The 25,191-nt window shown below is 43.0% G+C and overlaps 2 protein-coding genes across 8 annotated transcripts in view; both read right to left on the bottom strand.

Moving 5' to 3' along the window:
* The window catches only part of fz4 (frizzled 4), a 47,141-nt gene extending 44,051 nt beyond the window's left edge, over positions 1–3,090 (bottom strand). Inside the window, exon 1 of the mRNA XM_028306287.1 lies at positions 1,767–3,090. Within this exon, the coding sequence (XP_028162088.1) occupies positions 1,767–2,677 (911 nt within the window). The 5' untranslated portion in view covers positions 2,678–3,090. The remainder of the gene's footprint in view (positions 1–1,766) is intronic.
* Positions 3,091–7,714: 4,624 nt separating this feature from the next.
* Reps (RALBP1 associated Eps domain containing) overlaps positions 7,715–25,191 on the bottom strand; it is a 142,863-nt gene continuing 125,386 nt past the window's right edge. The window contains exons 4-11 of one of the 7 annotated variants that reach the window (XM_028306280.1): positions 23,931–23,995; positions 23,286–23,380; positions 21,481–21,850; positions 20,954–21,226; positions 19,807–19,905; positions 17,837–18,046; positions 15,140–15,268; positions 7,715–11,350 (exon numbers count right to left, since the gene is read on the bottom strand). In XM_028306280.1, the coding sequence (XP_028162081.1) occupies positions 11,174–11,350; positions 15,140–15,268; positions 17,837–18,046; positions 19,807–19,905; positions 20,954–21,226; positions 21,481–21,850; positions 23,286–23,380; positions 23,931–23,995 (1,418 nt within the window). In that variant the 3' untranslated portion in view covers positions 7,715–11,173. Of the gene's footprint in view, positions 11,351–15,139; positions 15,269–17,836; positions 18,047–19,806; positions 19,906–20,854; positions 21,227–21,480; positions 21,851–23,285; positions 23,381–23,835; positions 23,996–25,191 lie in introns of all 7 variants that reach the window. The other 6 variants (XM_028306284.1, XM_028306281.1, XM_028306282.1 and 3 more) reach the window with 6 other exon arrangements.

The raw sequence follows: 25,191 nt of genomic DNA, 5'->3' as shown, positions 1-25,191 counted from the left end.
TTACGAGTACTATTCTATGGTATATTACCTAACACTATTTAAGGAAATACAGTTAGGTAAATATGTCTAAGTTCACACAACTTTAATTATAAGTTTTGACTGTAACATCTGCATAGGAATAATGTGTTCGTCAATATTTTTTACACGCCGATATCATTCGATAGCTTTTTCGACATCGTTAAGCCAATATTTATGTAGAAATGCGAGACTGCAACTTTTTACAGCTCTTCCCTTGACTCAAAGATTCCTAAACTTCAAAACGCAACCAGTAGATAGCACTTTTATTGCATAGTAATAAAGCTCCTTTTAGCCTAAATCCGTTTAAGCCTCCCAAGCACTCGGAGGGCAAGTTTTTCTCGTATCCCATCAACAACATGTATTTCGTTACAACCACGTGAAGTTTTACAGCTGCTTCGTATTACATTTTTTGTGTACGCCGTAACTCATTTCCTATGCAGTAAAAACTGTCACTCGGTGTAATTAATGATGATAAGTTTCATAGAAACATTAGTGAGACTTGTACCTATGTTACAAAAAATATTTGCTGATGTTGCGCATATTTTAGACGTGTATGTATAGGCAGTTAGGCAGGTAGGTATTTTTATTGATAAAGTATAGTCATCAATGAGTTTTAATGAATAGCGCGTATAAATAGCGCGGTATTTAAATGAAGTGCGCGGGCGCATCCCACGGCGCGTCGTCGTCGGCTCCGTCGCCTAGCCCGTGATTTATTGGGCCTCGTTTATTTTATTTCCCAATTCGTTTTGCTTTATGGCCCGACCTTCTTCTAATCTTTTACGAAACAGTTTTTCGAGGAACAACTCTGATTTATACTGTCCGTTTTAAGAAATAGAGAACGGTGCTTTGATAACTTGTTGAGCTTAAAAGTTACTGTGAATATGAGGAACTAAAACGATATTGTCGCAATTATCTGAAAATGTTATAATGATAATGATGTTGCATATTCTTTTAGGTTTAAAATCTTTATTTATGTTTTATTTACTGTCATAAGCCTGTTGAATTACCTACTTTAAGTAAACTAACTGATAATACAGTTAGTACGTCAGAAATAGAATTATGGCTCGTACGATTAGTTACTGTTCTAAACCGTTTCAAAGCATAACTTATTACCGAGCAAACAATACTCGGTAGCCGGTCAGAGGAATTTGTGGCCGCTCGCGGTCGCCAGCCTTTGTGCCCGCTCTCCAGGCTGACTAGAAACAATGCTAATTACCACGATTTGTATGACAATCCTAAAAGGAACTTTCTTCATCAACTAGAATGTGCTTTCATCTCACAATTCTTTGAAATCTTTTTGTACTAGGCACTCATTGTGTAAGTAACAAATCCGAGGACAAATTGGAAAACGTAGGTACCCGACAAGTGACAAAACATAATTGATCGGCGACAAAGTTAAACCTCGGACGAGCCGCGACAAAAGAAGCAGGTATCGGTGATCCGAGCACAAAGCCAGAAAAACTATTGTGTCGGTGCGCTCGGAGGTGTCAATTGTCAAACGTGTGTATACTGCAATTTTTTTCAATGTTGATTTTCAATTTCACAAAAATTTTGCAACATAAAGCTTTTTGGGATGCCAATAAAAATTGTAGATCGTAAAGCTGCGAAGTTTATGATCATTGCACTGGAAACAAGCGTTTACACAGCGATAAACTAAAAATAAGAACCTAGTTTTTGCAATACGGTCATAAAATAAGTCGTTTATTTCGCATTTTGAATAACAAGAAAATAAATAGCAAATCACTCACCAAACGGACGCCGCCAGCCCGAAGTAGTACAGCAGGAGGAAGACGACAGCGCAATTGGGGTTGGCCAGGCCGTCGTGAGCGAGCAGCATTCTGGTCGGGGTGGTGGAGTCCTTGGCGCAGCCGGCGGCGCTGCGGCCGGCCGCCGCGCGCACGCCCCAGCCCGCCGCCGCCGCGCACCGGCACAGCGCCACCAGCACCAGCGCCCGCTCCCCGGCGCCGCCGCGCTCGCCGCACGCCAGCTGCGCGCCCACGGCCGCCAGCGTGCACGCGAAGCTCAGCGCGGCCCACGTCGCCAGCCACACCTCGGCCGCTCTTCTCTCCCCGGCCTCCCACAGCACTTCGGCTTCGCAGAACTGTGCGCATCGTCCTGAGCCCCGGACCCAAACCCAGCTGTTCGGCTTGATGAGCCGTCGGCAAGCACCCCTCCCGGCGGCGTTGGCCGCGTCGAGGGTCACCGTGCCCACGGGAGCGGCCCGCTCGCCCGGGCCCTCCATGCACATGTGCTCGTGGTTGTTCTCGGCCGGGAACAGGGAGCAGTCCAGCTCCGCGGGCCACGGGAAGCCGAACTCGCTGAGGACCGGGTAGCACCTCTCGTATACGCTCTCGCATAAGCCTCGGCACGGGCCTATCGGCAGGGCCACCTTGTCCGTGCACATCGGCACGTAAACCGTACACAGAAACAGGTCCAGCTGGGACGAGCAGCCGTACTGGACGAGGGGACTGAAGGTCTGCAAAGTCACATCGGCGTCCGCCTGGAGAGTGTGCCTCGCCAGGTTCGGCATTCCGGTCTGATTGTATCCGATATTCTTGCACATAGCCACTTTGATGGGTTCACATGTCCGCACAGAGGCCTCCGCGGCGGCACCGGTCACGAGGGTCACAGTCACGAGGATCGCGGCGAAGCGGTTCATCTTGGAAACGATATCCGGCGATCAGATGAAAGGATTCATTGTAGTCGAGCGTGTTTACGCGCGAGCGCCGACGGTCGGCCGCGACGCGAGCATGCGTACCGAGGCGCGCCTCAAGACGTTGTGTTGAGTCGGAGCGTGCGCCCGCCGCGGGGGGAGCTCGCGTAAACAAAAAAAGGTCCGCAGGTATGCGCAACACTGTGGCCGCGGGAAAGGGAGAAATGATGAGCGTGGTCGCAGGGCGCTCGCCGCTCGTTGTGGCTCGGCGCCCGAATGCGCTCGTTAGGCGCGCTGTCCTCGCGCTCGTTATCGCGCCTTATCGTAATCCTCACTTCACGGGTGACGCGCTTTATGTCGCTACATTTTTATCCAGTATCGATTTTTAGATTACAGTGATAGCGCTGATAGTACTTAAGTTTAGATTTATGTTTTTAGGATATAATTAATTGTTACCTATGTACTTCCATTAAAAAATACTGTTAAACTTTTACTATGTTATTTATCTACTTATCTAAAAAATAATTATACTAATAAATTTCTAAAATAGTGTAGGTAGGTAGGACGTAGGAGTATTATAAAAAAACAAACAACACATCAACAAATATTTAATTCATCATAAACAAGATCTACTTAAACTAATTACTTAAATAGCATTGGACATGATACATGGTTGCTCGTAATCATTTTCATGTTGAAAATTATCGCATTCCAGTTCCCTTGGCCAGGGGTACCCCAGCCTCTGCATGTGGTCGAAGCAGCCTTTCTTAACTCGCAGGCAGAGCCCACGGCAGGGGCCCACGCGGTCCACGCCTGGGATACACATGGGCAGGTAAGCAGCACACATGAACAGTCTTACGTGGTCCGAGCATTTGGATCTGATGATTGGGTTCATATCGTGGAGTTCGAACTCCGCGTCCTTTTGGTCTACAAGTCCAGCGTAGTTGGGTAAAGCTGTGATGTTGTACCCGATGTCACGGCAGATGGACACTTTCATCTTCTCGCACGTAAACTTTGGCTTCGTGGGGACTGCTGCTGTAGACAGCAATACTACCGAAAGGAGTACGATCTTCATGATGTGTTGTCGGCACGTTGGTATTCAATAAACTAAGTGAAACGCACGGATAACTTATTCTTATGAACAGTAAATCAATTGTTTATAAACGAAAGCAGAATTTGTGCACGTTTGTTTCAATAACGGATGGGAAAGGTCGTGGTTTAGTCAGCGTATTTGTTTCACAAGTCACACGTATACACGTGTTAATGAAAAAGCGCAAAACCTGAAATTATTTTTTTCGGAATCGAGAGTAGAATCGATTCCACTAATAAAAAATTAGGGTCAAATTTTATCTAAAAAAATATTTTAATTTTAATCGTTACTTAACTCTATTATCAGAGGTGAATGTTGAGTTAACTACTAACCGTGCATGCCTTGCAATCAGCGTGTGAAAGGTCAATACGCAGTTTCCAGAAATGCGTAAAAAGAGATAACAAGTGCGCGGGGCGAAAAAAAAAATGAGTGAATATCTTCGTAAATAATCCGCGAAAATTAATTTTAATAATTTACATAATTCTTTTGTAATAAAAATAAGTTGGGGTGTCTGAGGTTTTGCGCTTTTTCATTAAGAGCGTTTACGTCTAGCGTGGCATGTCAAGTTTAGGTAATTTCGATGCTAGTTTTATTCACACTAAAATAATTATGACTGTGTGCGTGTTCTCACGCTCTATAGTCAAACCAAAATACTTTGATCCACCATCGTAAAAGTGTGCCAGGCTGTCAAGTGACAGCTCAAGGAAACTATAAAATCTTCAAATCTTCCAACACCGACTCCATAATTATAAATAATGGTATACATTAGTCCTAATCAATAATAAATACGTAAATTCTTTATCAAATAGTAAATTATCAAAGGTTTTTTACTATTTTGAGAATATTTTATACAGCCTTTGTTCAGCAGAAAAAAATTTGAATTTTAATGGTAAGAGATTTTTTTTGCCTCTATGGTGCGACGTAAAATTTGGCTGACGGCCAGGCGTACCCTTCAGCACTCTAGGGCCTAGATCCTCAAGCCTCTACCTTTTGGTTTCCACCTCTCGTGGTGCACGTACACGTACATTTCCCCTTGGGACCTATGATCACCTCGCAACTGGCGTCTATTCTCGGTTGTCGACACTAGCTTTGTCACCACTGAGGATAAATGGCATAAATAATATCGATTGTCACCAGTGGTGACACATATTTTCCCAGTTGTAGCTACAGGCTTTCTCACAACTTATAACAAATTAGAAAAATACATCCCAATTTAGGCATAATTGGGATGTATTTTTGTGGGGACGTACACAAATATTGACACAAATGTCATCGTGCATGAACCTCGTTTTACTCCTTAGTTCGTAAAATCTGTTGTTTGATATTTTATCATGTTGATAGATGGCGTTTCACGGCTTCCCCCGCATGAATATTTACGAACGTCAAAAACAGTAGTTTGTCCAGCGTTGTAGATTTTAACCAATAACGATAGATTGCGCTTTTTAGACACGTCTTATTTATTTATTGAAATTTATTTGTCACATATCGTCATAAATTATAGCCTATAATTATGTTAATCTGGTTTATAAACAATAATACTGTAAAGTTTCAACAAAATCCGTTCAGTAGTTTTTGAGTGAAAGAGTAACAAACATCCAGACATCCAAACGCATTTATAATATTAGTAGGATTGTTATACGTCGCCACTAATGACAATATTTTTTTTCTCATTTATCCTCAGTAGGGACATAGTCAGTGTCCATAGGACTGCGGATACTATGCGGTATCCACGAATTACCTCTGCCTGTGCCTCAGTGATATCATGCGTTGCGCTTTTTTGAACAGTAGGATGCTCCACGACTACACAGCACTGTGCCATACTCGAGCCCCATATAGGACCATATAACGCGCGACGCAAAAGTATAGTCAGCGACTCAGTGCAGCCGGGCCTCCGAGATTAGGCATCAACCGGCTTAGTGCGCCGGCGGTAGCCAAAAGCTTAGGGGTGAGACGATTCAAGTGGCCGTCAAATGACCACTGTCCAACTAACTACAATCCGAGGTACCTACCGCAAAGATTTTCCGACTGTAATATGTTGTGTATGTTCCCCCTACAACTAGGTGGGACCCTGCTGGCAGAGCATTCCTATTAACTATTCTGTAACCACCTATTTATGGCAAATAAATTATTAGTATTATTCCTCTTTATAATATTAGTAGGTATACATACATAACTTGCTGTTCCAAATTTTCGTCATTCGTTTTCGTTTCATCGCTAAAAATAACTTAATTTTATTTTTCATTACGTCTGAAATAGAATTTGTAGTAAAAATAGACTGTAATGAAAAATAACAATAAAATATTTTAATTACCACGTGATCGCAAAATCTACCACCAAGATTTTGCGGATACACTATAAAAGTCCAGCTACCTGTCAAAGATCAACGTACGCGTGACACATGTCAGCAGAGCACCGAGCGACGTGACCTCACTCTGGAACGCCTCGAGGCGGACTGAATTTGAACGATTCGTGCGCGGCGATTTATAGTAGTTTTCAAATACTCATAGAAAAAAAATTACAATGAATTATTTTAAATTTCAAAGTAAATATTTTAGATAAGATATTCTTCTATTATATTAAGCTATTTTTGTGTTGAATAAAGGAAGAATATTGGTGAAAAAATCACTTTGATTTTTGGGTATTTCACGTTCTTTTAATTTGTGATTTCTTATTGTAAAATGCTTAAATCTAAAAATTTTCTCAGATAACTATTTGCCCAAGGATCTATGCTATAGGATATAAATGTTTGTTAAATCGTTTTCACAGTATTTTTTATAAAAATTTCAGCTTGTAAACTGACGCTAAAGTGGAAATTTACAAAACCTGTGTGGACTTATCTTGATAGAATTCTTAAATGCTAAACTAATCGCAATATTTTCTCAATTAACTATTTAGACGACGAAATTGCCTAACTATTTATGCCTATAACATATTTGTAGTATTACTGGTTAATGATTGTAATGAGTTGAAAAAGTACTGTTTTTGCGCCAAACGGCGTAAACGCTCTTAACACGTTGTAAACAAAGTTACGATTTAACGACAAGATGCGAATTAATAAACTTTCAGTTAGAATTTAAGATGGATAATCGCAATCGAGCCATCTATATTTCGGCTATTTTTCACATTGCGAAAACAATAACAAGTCCGTTTTCATAAATTATAATAAAATTGGAAACAAGAGAAAATTAAAATATGTTGACTGTTGTTGTTCAGTAAATTAAGTATAGTCAGCGAATATGTACAGCAACAGACTTCAGAATACATTTTTTGTTGCAAAATAGCCCCTGTTACAACTGTATAAGATGCTACACTCTTTATTTTGATGTGCCAAACTGCCAATCTAAGATTCTGCTCACGCCAAGTGTGCGCGATGACAAGCCTGACAAATTGTGGCCACTCATGCAGAAACATGCCAATCCAGCAATGATTAATTTCAGCTGCAGTCACGTCTAGACAATTGGAGCTGTATTTAAAAGATATACAAATAATATGACAGCATGGCAAAAACTTACGGCGCACTCGGATCTCTGTTAATCTTCATTCGCAGATATAAGCTTTTATTTAACGTTTTTGAAAAAAAATATCTTTCTCAATTTCAATATACAATCACCAGCATATCTCAAACACTTTATCTGCAAAATCGCATCTACAACAAATACATATTTGAATAAATTAAAACAAAGGGGTTAAATAATAATACTAATAAAATTTGGAAATAAATTTATTGTACATAATTTACTACAATATTTTAAGCAGTACTGTATAAATTTTATGAAACATAATGGACTAATAATGGTACAATTTAGTAATAAAAATTGGACCAAACTGTAGATTGATAAAATCGCGCGGTTACAGCAGAATCTATAGATTTCACGTTGTACATAATAAAAAAGTTTTTGATATTTTAAAGCCGATATATTTCTTTGCACAAAAGTTTTATTTTATTTATTTAGAGACTGAGTTTTTAAAATAGTTTGAACATGAAAATCAACCGCGCGATCTATAATAAGCTTGTAACATATACCAACATAAGAGTCGCAATAAAATATTATATTTACACTGCAAAAGGTAGTCTGCCCGCGGAGATTAATGTCCTTAAAGATACAACTAAAATAAACGATAAATACTTTTACAATAACCTTATATAATACAGGGTGATCTCAAACGATACCGGCAATAAAGAAGGAGTCTCAGAAATAAGTCCCACCAGAAAGCACAGTGTAGCATCTCAAATAATCGCCAAAATTAGTAGTAAAAAATTACCTATTCCTAGTGGTCATCCTAATTGACTAATAAACAAAAAATTATTCCATTTATGTATATTATTAAACTTTCGCTTTCAAACATAGAATGGAATTCACACAACTGACGACGATCGTATGACGACCATGAGTTGAACCACTGAGTTTGAGCTTTTTTTTAATTTGTATCTGTAGATTTTTCCATTAAGGATGACAACCGGAAATAGAACAATTTTTTCTCATTTTTGCCGATTTTTGAGTTACTACACTGTACTATCAGACGAGGGGTTATTTTCAATGGGGAGTGAGACTTCTCCTTTGCGTTGTTTATTCCTAACTATATCCAGAGGCTCCGATCAGACGTGTGCAGTTAATTGCATGGGAATGTGTACATTGACGCTTTATTTGAACCTTATTTCCTTGCAATAAAGATTAAAATACATTTAAAAGAGTATACATTCCTAGTCAAATGACTGTACCTATGCCAAGTCTTGGACATGGCATCTCCTCTCTTATAGTTCTTAAGCTTCACATTTTTACACTCCCTACACTAACTAACTCTTTTTTTACAACATTCACATATTTTTAACAAATACTCTTTTTGATGGTAAATTTTGGTTATTTTACAATAATAGCAAAGCAAATTACAATTTTAATAAACATAAGGAATGCTATACAAGCAACTTTAGCGTTACTCGCTACTAATAAATAATTGTTTTTCAAACAACATTGAAAATAATGATAACATTGAATATAAATTTCAATGCATGTTACGCATGCGTCTATACTAGGTAAATGCCACAATATATTTTGTCTTCAACCACCTGAATTTGCTGGGTTTTTGTAAAAAGGTCTTAATGAGTACGCCTACAGACTCGCAATAAAGAATAGTAGCATAGACACCTAATTTTATACTCATTATTTATGTATTAAATAAATAAAATAATATAAGCCCAAATGATTTTTGGACTCGAAAAGAATACAAATAATAATGTTAGCACAACCATTCATACTAATACGATTTAAAGAACACGAAAAAGAATAAAGTATCATCGAACTTTGACGGATTTCGATACACAACAATATGGACACTTTTTAGGGCAGTGGGCCTAACTTAATTTTAAGTCTAAAAGTAATTACACTTCCCAAATTACCAGACATAAGTTTGAAAGAAAAAAAGAAAAACTGTCAAGTGCAGGAATCAAAAAATGAATTTGTTAAGGTATATTCACACCGCTTATTCGCACTATTGATTAACGTCAATTATGTTAATGATCTCTTTTGTATAAAAGTTCGGCACGAAATAATGAGAATACTTCTTTACTTGAATTCAATTTTCCCTTTTAATCACCAATGCAAAAACATAACCCTCCTTCTAGCGCAATCGGGTAAAAATAAAGGCCCACCGTCCTAAGTAGAAGTAACAATTACAGTACACTAACGAAAAACGTTTCTAGCATAAAAAATAAGCCTTGTTTTATCACTTAAAATAGTTTGAAGTCTTCACAGCATCTGCCTGACTTGTGGAAATGTACTAGCTCGGTCTCTTCAAAATGTTTACTCTTCAGTAGATCATTAGAAATGGCACCGATGGAACTTAAAGAAGTAAATAATTTTTGAATATGATCCGATTTAAATTAAATTATTTTTTAAGCATAATAGTTTTCAACTACACTTAATTGATTATTTAAATCGTTAAAAACATTTCATAATATAATTTTTCGAAGTTTTAACTTGAAGAACGCACTCAAGAAAATAAAACAAAATGATTATAGATCAATCTCGTTTTGAACGTTTCTCACAACTCAAACCTCTGATATTTTTTAAAAATTCAATCCACTCATGCCATCTCCATGAAAACTACTTGCACACATCAATAAAAATAAAGTAAAAATAAAATTGTGACAAAGTAGTCTAATCATAAGTTACGAAATACTGTGATAAGCAGCAATGATGACGTTTAAAATGTTTATAGCCTCTTAACATTAAAGTATTCGTAAATAAATACAGGGTGTAAAGGACAGGTTTCCAAATTTTTACAGATGTCCTGAAAGCAGATTTCATCTTGAAAATCAACTCCGATGAAAAAATTACAATTCAGATTAATTTTAATCACTTATGTTTTTACTAACCTACCCCTTACACCCTGTATATGACTCATATCAATAATACCTCTGTATTTACTTTTTATAAAACCAGTTAAAATTATACTTTTTAAAAAGATTTTTGGAAAAGATAATTTGAATTTTTAAAAACCGTTTATAAAGTTTTTATTCATAATTTTGTAATATTTTTTCTTTCCAGCAAATGTAATAAAGCCAGACAGTAAATGAGGTCGAGCAGATATAATAGTTTTGGTCGATTTTTAATTTTAAAATTACATGGGAGACGTTAACTGACACGCAGGTCGCAAAAACATTTGTGGCCCGATAGAATTCGAAGCATTAGTCGAAATCGCAATAAATGTAGATAAGACAGGATATACACTTAGGTTACAATGGCTTACGAGTGATAGAACTTCGCGGGATAATATACAAAATCGGGTACAAAATATGAGGATAGATAAAAGTAATTCGCATCGAAATCGCAGATTAGATTTGGCCTGAAAGTACGGTAATAGGGTAATTCATTAAAATTTTCAAATCTAAGGGTCGAGGTAGTTCGATGGGGCGCTACCAATCCCCTGATGCGTTACTGATCAACTGTTGACAACTGTGTCACCTTGATCTATGGACTTGTGTGGATCGGGTTGTTTTGTATCATTTCACAGACTATAAAAGAAAAATTCCACAGATAATTAGTTCCAAAAAAGGTTTGCCAACTTTTTTTTCAGTTCATTGAAATGTAATTTAGGTTATAGAAGGTACGTAATAAGACAAAACTTGGCGGACTTGACCTTCATCACATACGTGTACTTCGCATTAAAAAATAAACGCGAGTGGAAGGGCAATAAAGAAAAATAATCTGTTATGATAGTCATAGAAAGAAAGGAAAATTCTAGTCTATGAAATGAACAGTACATGCACTGCTCCTATAATCACGAGTCCACACACCACTGTGACACAGCGCCAACCTCGTAATTCGAAAGACAGGAAACGGGGGACACATGAACCATTCCTTACGCAGGGCGTTTAAACGCCGCGTTTGATCGCTTCTTTATACACGTGCTTACTAGACGGGCGTGTGTGTTCCCAGGCGCACGCGCAATGCCTCGCGCTCGCGCTGTGCGTCGGCCAGCTCTGCGCATAGAGCGCGGCACACGCGGTGGAGAACCGCGTTCTGTTCCTGAAGCGACTTCACGTCGGGATCCGCCTCGCAGGACGACTCGCGAGATGGCTTGCGGTATACCTTCAACAAAAAACAGTACAACATTACTAAAGTACGGCCAACGAGAAGCGATACCAAATGTAAACAAACCCAATGTCATGGGTGAACCCGTCTGACTTTGACATATTTTGGCGGGAGAACGAGACATACAGTACACAAGATGGGAAGAGACAGAACATATTGTCAACTCGACAGTCGTATCGACCTTTTGTATCGCTGCTAGTTGGCCGCACTTTAATCAATCTTCTTCTTCTTATCGTGTCGACAACAAACCTACACAGTGTCAGCCCAAAACTCCGCCACAAGAATGGCGGTATCAGCAGCATTAATTAATCCTCCTGCGTGCAGTTGCTCGGGCACTCAGGGCACGACATCATGTGCTTCATCGACTGGGGATTCTTGGAGGCTCAAACATAGAGCGTAGGTGCGGTTTTGTTCCGTAGTCGATTACTTGTCAATTGAAACTGTTTATGATCTCTCAAATCCCATATATATTGTATGGCAACTTTAAAAGCAAATTATGACGTCACGTTTTCACGAGACAACTATAGGTACAGGGCTTAACTGACTCTGGGAGCGGCACGGGATAGGTGACTTTGATATATTATGACGTGACAGAACATAAATATCTGAAGATCTAGTCTCGCTGACGCTTGACTGTCATAAGAACACCTTCCCGTGCCGGTCCCATACTATACTATACTATACTATCTATACAGTATTCCAACTCGGCCATATTTTTGAAATAAATGTCAACAGCCGCGCGGTACGTCACCGTATGACAACATGCGATAGGGCTTCGCATGTTGTCATACGGTTCGGTTCAAGTGGAGTTAAAAAAGAAAAACTCTAATTAACAGTTGATTAGTTAAGTGACGCTTAAGCAGTGTTTATAAGTGAGAATATTTAATGACTGATTAAGAAGTTAACGAGTCATTAGTTAATTAGTAGCTTAGACGTTGATTAGTTGATTTTTATAAGTATAGCCTGACCAGGAACATAAAAACCCTCGCCATGTTGCGGAAAACTAGTTAATGGTACTAATTTCTTTTAATGGCAACAGTAACTGAAAACTTCATTTACATGTCACCTTGCATGTCAATAATTAAACGTCTATTGCTGTCAAAGTGTAAACAAATTTTATTTTAAATGTGTGCAATTGATTTTGTGAATTAAATTGCTAAAAAATTTTTATAGTCGTGAAAGAAAAGTGGTTCACAATGTGTTAAAGTATTTGTTGAAGAGAAATACTAAGGGTTCGGACAATATTTTCATTGAATAATGTTTCCGACAAAGGTTGTCAAATTGACTGACATGTTTATCGTATAGTACAGTCCACTATGAAAATTAGCTGTGGTTTGTTTTAACTACCTAATAGGTAGTACCTATTTTTAAGTTTTTTGTCACTTTGTAAGTTTGAATTTTATGGAATTGGGAAAGAAGTACCGAGTTTGAAGCGTTCATGAGCAGACATTGTAGTTGAATATTCAAATTCTGAATTTTATTATTGATGAAAAATAAAATAAATCCTACTAGCTCGATTGATGGTTTCATTTAATTTATTTAAAGCACGTTACCTATAAATAATCTTTTTTCGTTAATTTATGAAAATGTCAAATTAGCCCGTAATCCTGAATCCTGATACATAACGTCAATTGTGGCGTCTCAACTGTTTGTGTCAGATTGAGCTATGGTAACCGTTTTTTGTTTCTTTTTTTTAGTAAATGAAACTTATTTTGCATTTGTAGTAAGTAAGTAGGTACCTACTTATAAGATAAGTCATGTCTAAATCAAAATTCTACTATTATTGATACGATTAAGTGTTTTTTTGTGTGCATGGAACGGTTCGGAACAAACTGCATTGAATCTATATTGCATGTTGTGTCAGCCTATAATTGTTGTTGCATTGTAACTTTGTTCATAATTGTAATTTTTAAGTGTACATGTTGTAATGTAACAATGTTGGTAGACCTAATAAATAAATAAAATAAAATAAGGTTAGCCTATTAATTTAACACAGGTACGACTGTACTCAGTGTTGCACTATCAAATGCAATTGACGCGCCTCTATGCCAGGGTTTTTATGTTCCTGGTCAGGCTATAAGGCTTTTAATGATTTCGAAGACATTAAAATCATATTTTATGGTTCATCTATCATCTTCATCAGGCCATTTAGCCTCCACTGCAGAAGCACGACACTCTCTAATTTACTGGAGGCAAATTGAGGATTTGGCCTACACTCCCCATGTTGGCCACACGGGTTGGGGAGGTTCTTATGGTTAATTGGAAATAAATAGGTAGGACTAAAGCCCGGTCTGCGAGCACGTAGAATTTTGTCCAATGACCCCAAGCTACCTATTATATTGTTGTCGCGACTGTGCGACGGGCGTCCGCAGTGAGTGTGCGAGCGCGACAGCAACATAATTACGCGCGAGCGATAAGGATGGGTAGCTTGGGGTCATTGGACAAAATTCTACGTGCTCGGCGACCAGAATATAGTTATGGTTAATTGGAAATAAATAGTGTTAGGACTAGACATGTGTTATATTTGAGAAGTTGTGCCTTCAAGTTATTGGTTTATGGTGTCAGCTAGCTGATCGGCATATCTTTAGCAGTGGATATTGTTACTCTATATTTAGTATGGTTGTAGTATTTGTAGGCGTACTTGTCCCCGGCTAATTATGGTTAATTGGAAATAAATAGTGTTAGGACTAGACATGTGTTATTTTTGAGAAGTTGTTCCTTGGACTAATTGGTGTATGGTGTGAGTTAGCTAATCGGCATATCTCAACAGTGGTCATTGTTAGGGTAAAGTTATCTTTAGTATGTGGTTAATTGGAAATAAATAGTGTTAGGACTATAGTCCGGTCGCCGAATATAACATAGGATTTCGTCCAATGACCCCAAGCTACCTATCTTTATCGTTCGCACGTAATTATATTGCTGTCGCGACTGTGGAACGGGCGCCCGCAGTGAGTGTACTTGGGGTCATCGGACGTAATTGTACGTGCTCGGCGACCGGACTTTAGACGTGTTATTTTTTAGAAGTTGTGCCTTCGAGTTATTGGTTTATGGTGTCAGCTAGCTGATCGGCATATCTTTAGCAATGGTCATTGTTAGGGTAAAGTTATCTTTAGTATGTGGTTAACTGGAAATAAATAGTGTTAGGACTATAGTCCGGTCGCCGAGCACGTAGAATTTCGTCTAATGACCCCAAGATACCCATCCTTATCGTTCGCGCGTAATTATATTGCTGTCGCGACTGTGCGACGGGCGCCTGCAGTGAGGGTCATTGGACGAAATTCTACGTGCTCGGCGACCGGACTTTAGACGTGTTATTTTTTAGAAGTTGTGCCTTCGAGTTATTGGTTTATGGTGTCAGCTAGCTGATCGGCATATCTCAACAGTGGTCATTGTTAGGGTAAAGTTATCTTTAGTATGAATGCAGTCTGTATGCGTACTTGTCACCGGCTAATTATGGTTAATAAAATTGGAAATAAATAGTGTTAGGACTAGACATGTGTTATTTTTGAGAAGTTATGCGTTGGAGTTATTGGTTTATGTTGTACGCTAGCTGATCGTCATATCTCAACAGTGGTCATTTTTATGGTGCGTCCAGACTGGGCGAACGAGCTCGCGCGGCAAACTCAACATCCTGCTCACTCAAGAGCAGAGTGAGCAGGATGACCAACATGCCGCGCGAGCCCGTTCGCCCAGTGTGGACGCACCATTAGGCTAAAGCTATCTTTAGTATGATGGAGATTGATAGGGTTAAGACGTTTAGTATATGATTGTAGTCTGTATGCGTACTTGTCCCCTTGTACTGCTAGTTACCTCGAAGGCACCGTGCATCTTGGGCGCGTCGTCGCGCGCGTAGCCGAACCCGTCGCCTTCATACTCGCGCGGCGCGAACGCGTCGGGAGGAAAGGCTGGTTCACCCTGTTGAATATAAGATGCGTTTTGTACAAAAATATAAGTTGACTGTCAGTTTTAAAGTGTTGCTAACTTGAAATTATTATTTTGACAGTTCGGGTGTGGTGTTGATGGAGATGATGTCGTTATAGATATGGCAATAAGGGCTATTTTCCACCAATGCAAAGACGAGACGTGTTATAAACTCAGCTTCAGCACTAATGGTTGAGCAGAGTTCCGTTATGCTTTGGGCAAAATAATCTGCATAGCGGCCGCTTTTCTCCGCACATCTCGCCTTGTCTCTGCTTAGGTGGAAAATGGCCCTATGTTATGTCATGCCTGTTCTAGATGAAGCGGCTGCCTGGCACTCTTTCTGAGCTGCTTCGAAAACGGGTCGCGAGGCGAGCTACGTCCAGGTATTGAAGAAAGTGGAACCTTATTACAAGGCAGTAAGGCGCGAGGTGTCCGCGTTCGTCCTCGTTGCGCTAGTTAGAGAGTGAGTAGAGAACGCGAGGTGAATACGCACGGGGGAGATGGAACCCTACCACAACACAGTAAGGCGCTTGCTGCTGCGACACTTCTGCAGAGGTCATTGACCCACTATCTGTCGCTGATCTGTTTGCGCTCGGTATCGATGGAAATGGAACCCTATCACAAGATAGTAAGGCACTGACCCGCTCGCCCTCGCTGCGCTGGTTGGTGAGCGGGCGGCGCGCGAGCGGCGAGGCGTGCGATGGGAGATGGAACCCTATCACAAGGTCTCAAGGCAGTAAGGCACATGATGTTCACGCTAGCTTCTGCAGAGGTCATTGAGCTGCCACTGATCTGTATTCGCGCGTCGTTGCTGCAGATGGAATCCTATCACAAGGCACTAATGCCCGTTTTCACCATCAATTCCTAATTTTTGAGTGAGCCCTATGACAACAAAATTCATATTATGTGTTACCATAGGGGTCACTTAAAAATTAGGGATTGATGGTGAAAACGGGCATAAGTCTCTAGTTACTGTGTGTACTAACCCGCTCGCCCTCGCTGCGCTGGTTGGTGAGCGGGCGGCGCGCGGGCGGCGAGGCGTGCGAGGGAGATGGAACCCTATCCCAATGTCGCAAGGCAGGAAGGCGCGTGGCGTCCGCGCTAGCTTCTGCAGAGGTCATTGAGCTGTCACTGATCTGTGTTCGCGCGTCGTCGCTGAAAATGGAACCCTATCACAAGGCTGTAAGACACTAACCCGCTCGCCCTCGCTGCGCTGGTTGGTGACCGTTGGCACGCGGGCGGCGAGGCGTGCGAGGGGGTAAGCGCGGAGGAGATGGAACCCTATTACAAGACAGTAAGACACTAGCTGTTGCGACACCAGCTGGTGGCGCGCGGACGGCGAGGTGGCGTCACTGGAGTTGGAACCCTATCACAAGGCACTAAGTCTCTAGTTACTAATGCACTGACCCGCTCGCCCTCGCTGCGCTGGTTGGTGAGCGGGCGGCGCGCGGGCGGCGAGGCGTGCGAGGGAGATGGAACCCTATCACAAGGCAGTAAGGCACTGACCCGCTCGCCCTCGCTGCGCTGGGTGGTAAGGCACTAGCTGTTGCGACACTAGCATGTGGCGCGCGGACGGCGAGGTGGCGTTAATGGAATGCAACCCTATCACAACTAAATAAGGCTCTAGTCTCTAGAGTACTGACCCGCTCGCCCTAGCTGCGCTGGTTGGTTAGCCGGCACCGCGGTGTTAATGTAGATAGAACCCTATCACAAGTTTGCAAGGCAGTAAGGCGCGTGCCGTTCACGCTAGCTTCTGCAGAGGTCATTGAGCTGTCACTGATCTGTATTCGCGCGTCGTCGCTGCAGATGGAACCCTATCACAAGGCACTAAGTCTCTAGTTACTAATGTACTGACCCGCTCGTCGCTGCGCTGGTTGGTGAGCGGGCGGCGCGCGGGCGGCGAGGCGTGCGAGGGAGATGGAACCCTAACACAAGGCAGTAAGGCATTGACCCGCTCGCCCTCGCTGCGCTGGTTGGTTAGCGGGCAGCGCGCCCGCCATTAGCGTGCTAGCCAGGGGGACACGCGCGGGGGAGATGGAACCCTATCCCAATGTCGCAAGGCAGGAAGGCGCGTGGCGTCCGCGCTAGCTTCTGCAGAGGTCATTGAGCTGTCACTGATCTGTCTGTGTTCGCACTTCATCGCTGGAAATGGAACCCTATCACAAGGCGGTAAGGCACTGACCCGCTCGCTCTCGCTGCGCTGGTTGGTGAGCGGGCGGCGCGCGGGCGGCGAGGCGTGCAAGGGAGACACACGCGAGGGAGATTGAACTCTATCACAATGTCCCAAGGCGCGTGGCGTTCACGCTAGCTTCTGCAGAGGTCATTGACCCACTACCTGTCGCTGATCTGTTTGCGGCGAGGCGTGCGAGGGGGACACGCGCGGCGGCGGCGCTGGGGAAATGGAACCCTATCACAAGGTCGCAAAGCAGTAAGGCGCGTGGCGTCCGCGCAAGCTTCTGCAGAGGTCATTGACCCACTATCTGTCGCTGTGTGTTTGCGCGTCGTCGCTGGAGATGGAACCTTATTACAAAGCAGTAAGGCTCTAGTTACTAGTGTACTGACCCGCTCGCCCTCGCTGCGCTGGTTGGTGAGCGGGCGGCGCGCGGGCGGCGAGGCGTGCGAGGGGGACACGCGCGGCGGCGGCGCGGGGGGCGCGGTGCTCTTCAGCCGGTTGAGGTCGAGCGAGCTGGAGCGCGTGTGGTTGCGCAGCGGCCGCGGTGGCGGTGGCGGCGGCGGTTCCTTCTTAGGCGCGTATTGGAGAGACGCGGGACCCTGCAAGGTAAATAAACCAGTTAGATAAATAGGGCGCTTTAGGTACGGCTACAAATACAATCACCTAAACTGAAAAAATCATGCCCGTTTTCACCATCAATCCCTTAAGCGTTTGCTAACTAAACATCACTTTGGTTAAACGATCGCCTAAACTGCCCACTAACATAAGTTCGTTTTCACCATGCTATAGTAAACCTAAGTAGGGACTCTTTTGTCAGGTGGCGTTTCTTCGTGCGCCTAGTGACGTTTAAAAAACCGGTAATTTCCGATAAAATATTTTATTGGGAATATCTTACGTATTTCACAGAAACAAATGAAATAAAAGTAAAACAAAGAAATAGTTGACCAAAACTGATGTCTTTTTGTATTTTTGAGTTATTATTAAAGACAAAAAAAGATATTTGGGCTATTATGTAATCTGTGGTTTGGGTGCTTAATGTAATTCCTTTGCCTTAAAAAAAGTAAATGTCAAGATGACTGCTGCACCACATTATAAGAAAATAAAAATGTACAATGATTTTGATAGATATTTTGTTGAGTTCTGTGTGTAGTTTTGTGCGATTTAACGATAAAAACGACAATGGAAAAAAGAAATGAAGCAAAATTTTTCCCTCAAGGAAAAATATAAATTGGTTTACTTGCCCACAAGGATACTGTACGAGCACGTCAGCATCGACCGCGACCTACGTGCTAGCCGACTGGCCCATGAATCCTCAACGTGCACCGTAGGCACTCTACACCGACGGCACATTGGACTGGACACATTGAATTGTGTAAATCTTGTATACCTATAGCAATAGCATAACAGTAATAAACCAGATATCAACCGTCCGCGTTGTGTTTCATTTACCCCCACTGAGGCCAAGAAAGCCTTAGTGCAGCCCTCCTTCCTATCAAATCTTTATTATATCTAATTATAAGGTATTGTTAGGGCTCTAGGGACTACAAACGAAGCCAGAAATATAGCTTGGTTATGAGATAAGTTATGAGTGACCAATACCTACTATCTATACCGTATGTACCTAATCCTGTCTCACTCTATAATATTTTTATGTAGCCGCCTGAATAAACTTGAGTGAAAAAGTGTTTCCACTGTCTCAATTGCATAAAAAGCTTCAAAAAAATCATTTCATTCATGTTTCATTCAGTTTTCATTTTGCCGAATAGGCGTGATTGACAATATAACTGTCACCTAACACTTAGGCGGCCGAAAATCGGGCCCCTGTTTTAAAGTGCTCCCATAAGGCCTAAGATGTCCCCTATGTGTTGGTGAAAACGAAATTCCTGTTAGGTATTACTTAATATTTCATAAAGGTCGCTTTAAAATTAGGGATTGATGGTGAAAACGGGCATCAGTCTCACAGACGTTGGCGAATCACTTTAACCAAAGGTGAAACTTTAACCTTTGGAAACGACGGAACGTGCCTGGATGGGGTCGGCGCCGGACCGGTCGTTCTGGAAACTCTCTCCTTGGGGGAGGCCTTTGTCCAGCAGTGGACGTCATTTGGATTATCTTGTCGACGCTTTTCTAATGAAGAATAAGGCATCTTGGTTACATGTCCTGTGTCGCTATTAATCGCCGCGTCGGGGATGGGGAGGGGATTCGTAGTGACAGGCTCACGCGCGAATGGAGCCGCTTGGGGCTGGCCAGCTCGAAGGCATGGGCGAAGTCGTCTCTCCTCGGTGACGCGCTCGCTCTGACGTCATCATGCGGCCACTTAGAGGGTCTCCAGGTTAGGCACGCTCTAGTACCGACTTACCTCGTCATGCGTAGTCACAGGCTCACGCGCGGGCGGCGGTGGTAACACTCCAGCGGTCTTCACCGGCTTCCTCGGCTGCGGGCGCTGGATAGACTTGATCTCGGCGCCGTTTGGCGGCGGCTGTGAATGAAGCCGATTGGGACTTGCTAGCTCGAAGGAATTAACCAAGTCGTCTCGACGTGGTGAGGCACTAGCTCTGACGTCATCATGCGGTCACTCAGTGGGCGACTGGACTGAAAAATTTTAGAATCACGCTCTATTACCGACTTACCTCATCATGCGTAGTCACAGGCTCACGAGCGGGCGGCGGTGGTAACACTCCAGCTGTCTTCACCGGCTTCCGTGGCTGCGGGCGCTGGATAGACTTGATCTCGGCGCCGTTTGGCGGCGGCTCCGCCGGCGGCTGCGAGTTGAGCCGCTTAGGGCTGGCCAGCTCGAAGGCATGCGCGAAGTCGTCTCTCCTCGATGAGGCACTGGTTCTGACGTCATCATGCGGTCACTTAAATGGTTAGGCACGCTCTAGTACCAACTTACCTCATCATGCGTAGTCACAGGCTCACGAGCGGGCGGCGGTGGTAACACTCCAGCGGTCTTCACCGGTTTCCTCGGCTGCGGGCGCTGAATAGACTTGATCTCAGCGCCGTTTGGCGGCGGCTGTGAATGAAGCCGCTTGGGACAGCTCGAAGAAGTGAGCGAAGTCGTCTCGACGTGGTAAGGTACTAGCTCTGACGTCATCATGTGGTCACTTAGAGGGTCTCCGGGTTGAACATATTAGAGACACGCTCTAGTATCGACTTACCTCATCATGCGTAGTAACAGGCTCACGAGCGGGCGGCGGTGGGAGCACTCCAGCGGTCTTCACCGGTTTCCTCGGCTGCGGGCGCTGGATAGACTTGATCTCGACACCGTTTGGCGGCGGCTGAGTTGAGCCGCTTAGGGCTGGCCAGCTCGAAGGCATGCGCGAAGTCGTCTCTCCTCGATGAGGCACTGGTTCTGACGTCATCATGCGGTCACTTAAAGGGTTAGGCACGCTCTAATATTGACTTACCTCATCATGCGTAGTCACAGGCTCACGCGCGGGCGGCGGCGGCAACACTCCAGCGGTCTTCACCGGCTTCCGTGGCTGCGGGCGCTGGATAGACTTGATCTCGGCGCCGTTTGGCGGCGGCTCCGCCGGCGGCTGCGAGTTGAGCCGCTTAGGGCTGGCCAGCTCAAAGGCATGCGCAAAGTCGTCTCTCCTCGGTGACGCGCTCGCTCTGACGTCATCATGCGGCGCCGCGTCGGGAGTGACGCGTAGAGCAACGGGATGGAAGATCTTCGGGTCGCGCTCCACGGCCGATTTGTGGAAGTCGAAGTTGACCGGCTTCGGGCCAGGGCTCGACACGCTCGATGTGGGCGAATCGACGAATTTTGTCCACTCCTAGAATTAGTATTTATGTCACGTTAATAACGACTAAAGTCTGATTCTTTGTAATTTTGGGGTTGCTAGTCGCGTAGTTGCAGACTAGGAAAGATTTTTGGATTGTAGTAAATAAAAATATTCGTATTTCTTGACAGTGTCTTGACCGAGTAAGCTAAGTTGTGACAGCTAATAAGTTCATATGAACTTATGTCTAGGCAAATTTAATTTTAAACATAGATGTAATAACACACAATGAATAATTATTTATGTACCTTGTTATTTAGCTGTGGCTCCGGCTTCGGCGGAGACAAAGAAGGCGGCCGATCGGGCTCCGGTTTCTTCGCCTCAGGTTCGGTTTTATGAACGAAGCTGAAGTCTGCCGAGGACCCAGAACTGAACATATCAGAGCCCAAATCAACTAAATCCGTAGTGAGCGCGGTTTGAGAGAAACGCGAGTCCACTTGAGGTATCAAACACGCGGGCAACGTGTCAGGCACCGGAATATTGTTCCGCCTCAGTACAATCAGATGCATCGCTATACTGAACTCTTCAAGCGTCAGCATCCCGTCTTTGGTTATGTCGGAGAGTTGCCAGATCTTCCGCAGATCCGGCACTGAGAGTCGAGACTTTTCGAAGAACAACCTTGAATGATAAAAACAATTGTTAGCAAGGCTGGAAAACCAAGAGATTTGGTAACTCGCTAAAAATATTTTAGGAACGTGTGTTGAATGAGGAAGTGTCTATTCTAGACTGTGCCGTACCTTGGTCCACAGGCCCCTTGATCTTGGGGCCCTTTCCTTAGATCGTGATCTTGGTCGGACAAACATGCCTTAAGAGCGTTTACGCGAAGCGCGGCGTTTCAAGGGGAATCATTGGAAATGATTCGCGCGCGGCGTTTTTTAATAGTTTTCAAATGTTTATAGCAAAACAATAACAATGAATTAAATATCGTTTTAAAGTAAATATTTTAAAGAAGATGTTGTTTTATTATATTAAGCTATTTTTATGTTGAATAAAGGAAGAATATTGGTGAAAAAATCACTTTGATTTTTGGGTATTTCACGTTCTTTTAATTTGTGATTTCTTATTGTAAAATGCTTAAATCTAAAATTTTTCTCTGATAACTATTTGCCCAAGGATCTATGCAATAGGATATAAATGTTTGTTAAATCGTTTTCACAGTATTTTTATAAAAATTTCAGCTTGTAAACTCACGCTAAAGTGGAAATTTACAAAACCTGTGTGGACTTATCTTGATAGAATTCTTAAATACTAAACTAATCGCAATATTTTCTCAATTAACTATTTAGACGACGAAATTGCCTAACTATTTATGCCTATAACATATTTGTAGTATTACTGGTTAATGATTGTAACGAGTTGAAAAAGTACTGTTTTTGCGCCAAACGGCGTAAACGCTCTTAACTAGCTAAAAATTCTCCCACCAGGTAAAAGGATCTATGCTATAGGATATAAATGTTTGTTAAATCGTTTTCACAGTATTTTTATAAAAATTTCAGCTTGTAAACTCACGCTAAAGTGGAAATTTACAAAACCTGTGTGGACTTATCTTGATAGAATTCTTAAATACTAAACTAATCGCAATATTTTCTCAATTAACTATTTAGACGACGAAATTGCCTAACTATTTATGCCTATAACATATTTGTAGTATTACTGGTTAATGATTGTAACGAGTTGAAAAAGTACTGTTTTTGCGCCAAACGGCGTAAACGCTCTTAACTAGCTAAAAATTCTCCCACCAGGTAAGTGATTTTGAACAAGGAACTGTTTATTTTGGCATACTTCTGTACCTGGCGGTGGGCCCCGATAGCAGGCCGCGCTCGGTTACAGCGCGGTGTAATGGCCCCCTGCGCCTCGCCGATGGCCCACGCTTCCCCCTACAAGAGTGCGGGCCGGTGTATAACCGCGGTACGTACCTAGCGGTGGGCTCAGACAACAGGCCGCGCTCAGGCAGCAGTTACACGAACTGCGCGGCGTAATGGCCCCCTGCGCCTCGCTGATGGCCCACGCCTCCCTACGAGAGTGCGGGACGGTGTATAACCGCGGCACGTACCTAGCGGTGGGTCCCGACAGCAGGCCACGTTCAGGCCGCAGCTGTGCAAACTGCGCTGCGTAGTGACGCGCCTGCGCTTCGCTGATGGCCCACGCCTCCCACTACGAGAGTGCGGGCCGGTGTATAACCGCGGTACGTACCTAGCCGTGGGCCCAGACAGCAGGCCGCGCTCAGGCCGCAGCTGTGCGAACTGCGCTAAGTAGTGACGCGCCTGCGCTTCGCTGATGGCCCACGCCGCCTCGCCTTACTCCTGTGAGTGTATACAGCCTCGTCACGAACCTAGCGGTGGGCCCCGACAGCAGGCCGCGCTCGGACCACAACTGTGCGGCGTAGTGACGCACCTGCTCTTCGCTGATGGCCCACACTTAATCACCCTCCCACTTCTATAGTGTACACAGCCGTGACATGTACCTAGCGGTGTGCCCCGACAGCAGACCGCGCTCAGGCCGCAGCTGTGCGAACTGCGCAACGTAGTGACGCGCCTGCGCTTCGCTGATGGCCCACGCCGCCTCGCCTTACTCCTGTGAGTGTATACAGCCGTGACACGTACCTAGCGGTGGGCCCCGACAGCAGGCCGCGCTCAGGCCGCAGCTGTGCAAACTGCGCTGCGTAGTGACGCGCCTGCGCTTCGCTGATGGCCCACGCCGCCTCCGCTTCGCCCTCGCCTTCCTCCTCCGAAGAGTGGCGGTCCGAAGACTCCTCCTCCGTCCCTGCGGGAATATAACGCCTAAGTCACAACAGAAGGGTCACTTTGCAAACAAATTTTAGGCGCTATTTGCGGCCGTCCGCAACGGATAATAAAATGTACAAGGCCTATACAACTACACGAAGCATCCTCCGAGACGCCTATTGGTCTTAATGTATAGTTCAATTCTCGAAGGATGATCATGCGAGGCGGACGTGAAGTGTCATGGCTGCAAACGCGCAATGGACGACAGTCCAGTCAGTGATTGACAAATCACGATCCGCGTAAAATTTAATGACGAATTAATACGTTGTAGATGAATTTAGCGGTATGTTAAGAACATTTTTTTCTACGATCTAGCGCTTTGTCAATTGTCCTTTTCATTCCACACAACAGGATCTCAAAAAAAAAAACTCAGATCAGAAAAAAACTCTAACAACTAGTTAGAGTTTTTTGCATATTATCCGCCTCATTCGTAAACACCTCAAATATGAGTTCAAGTAAAAAATTAGCACAAAGCAAAACACACTGAAGGTTAATAAGTGTTAAATGTAACTAGACCAATTACTTATGAGTAAACTAAGTATGCTAATGGAATCTGTCAGCTAGACTAACAAAAAATAGGTTTTCACCATCAATCCCTATTTTTTAAGTGCCTCCTATGGTAACACATAACAGGAATTTTGTTTTCAAAGGGGTCACTTAAAAATAGGGATTGATTGTGAAAACGGGCATTATTCGTTTAATTATTTTAAATCCCTTTTCTTAGCTCTATCAGGGGGAACTATTGACAATATTGACTATTTGACACAAAGTAAATAAATATTGATTGATATTTTTTAGTTTTTAATATTATTAGCTGAATCACCGGTTATCAAAACACACGAAAGAAACAATTTACCTACTTTAGCTATTTTGTTAAGTAGTTACGAACAGATAAAAAGAAGTTTATTTATGTTTTCGGCAACTATGTTTTTCATTGGTAAAGTAATGCACAGAATCAGACTATTCCTTTAAAAATTAGCTTAATTAGTTACTCGTGTGGGTGTGACTTATTGGGAACAAGTGTTTTATCCCATAGTATCATCACCATCCATCGCAGTACATCCAATACCCAATAGACATGTTGTCACCACCAGTCATTAACATACCTACTTTTTAAAACTGACAAAACGAAACTCTCCCATAGATTTTGTATGGCACTACAAGCAAGTGACGTCA

Source organism: Ostrinia furnacalis, unplaced genomic scaffold (assembly GCF_004193835.3).
Source record: "Ostrinia furnacalis isolate ACB-3 unplaced genomic scaffold, ASM419383v2 OfSCF1913, whole genome shotgun sequence".
In the NCBI taxonomy this organism is placed as follows: domain Eukaryota; kingdom Metazoa; phylum Arthropoda; class Insecta; order Lepidoptera; family Crambidae; genus Ostrinia; species Ostrinia furnacalis.
This window is presented reverse-complemented; position numbering and strand designations above follow the sequence as displayed.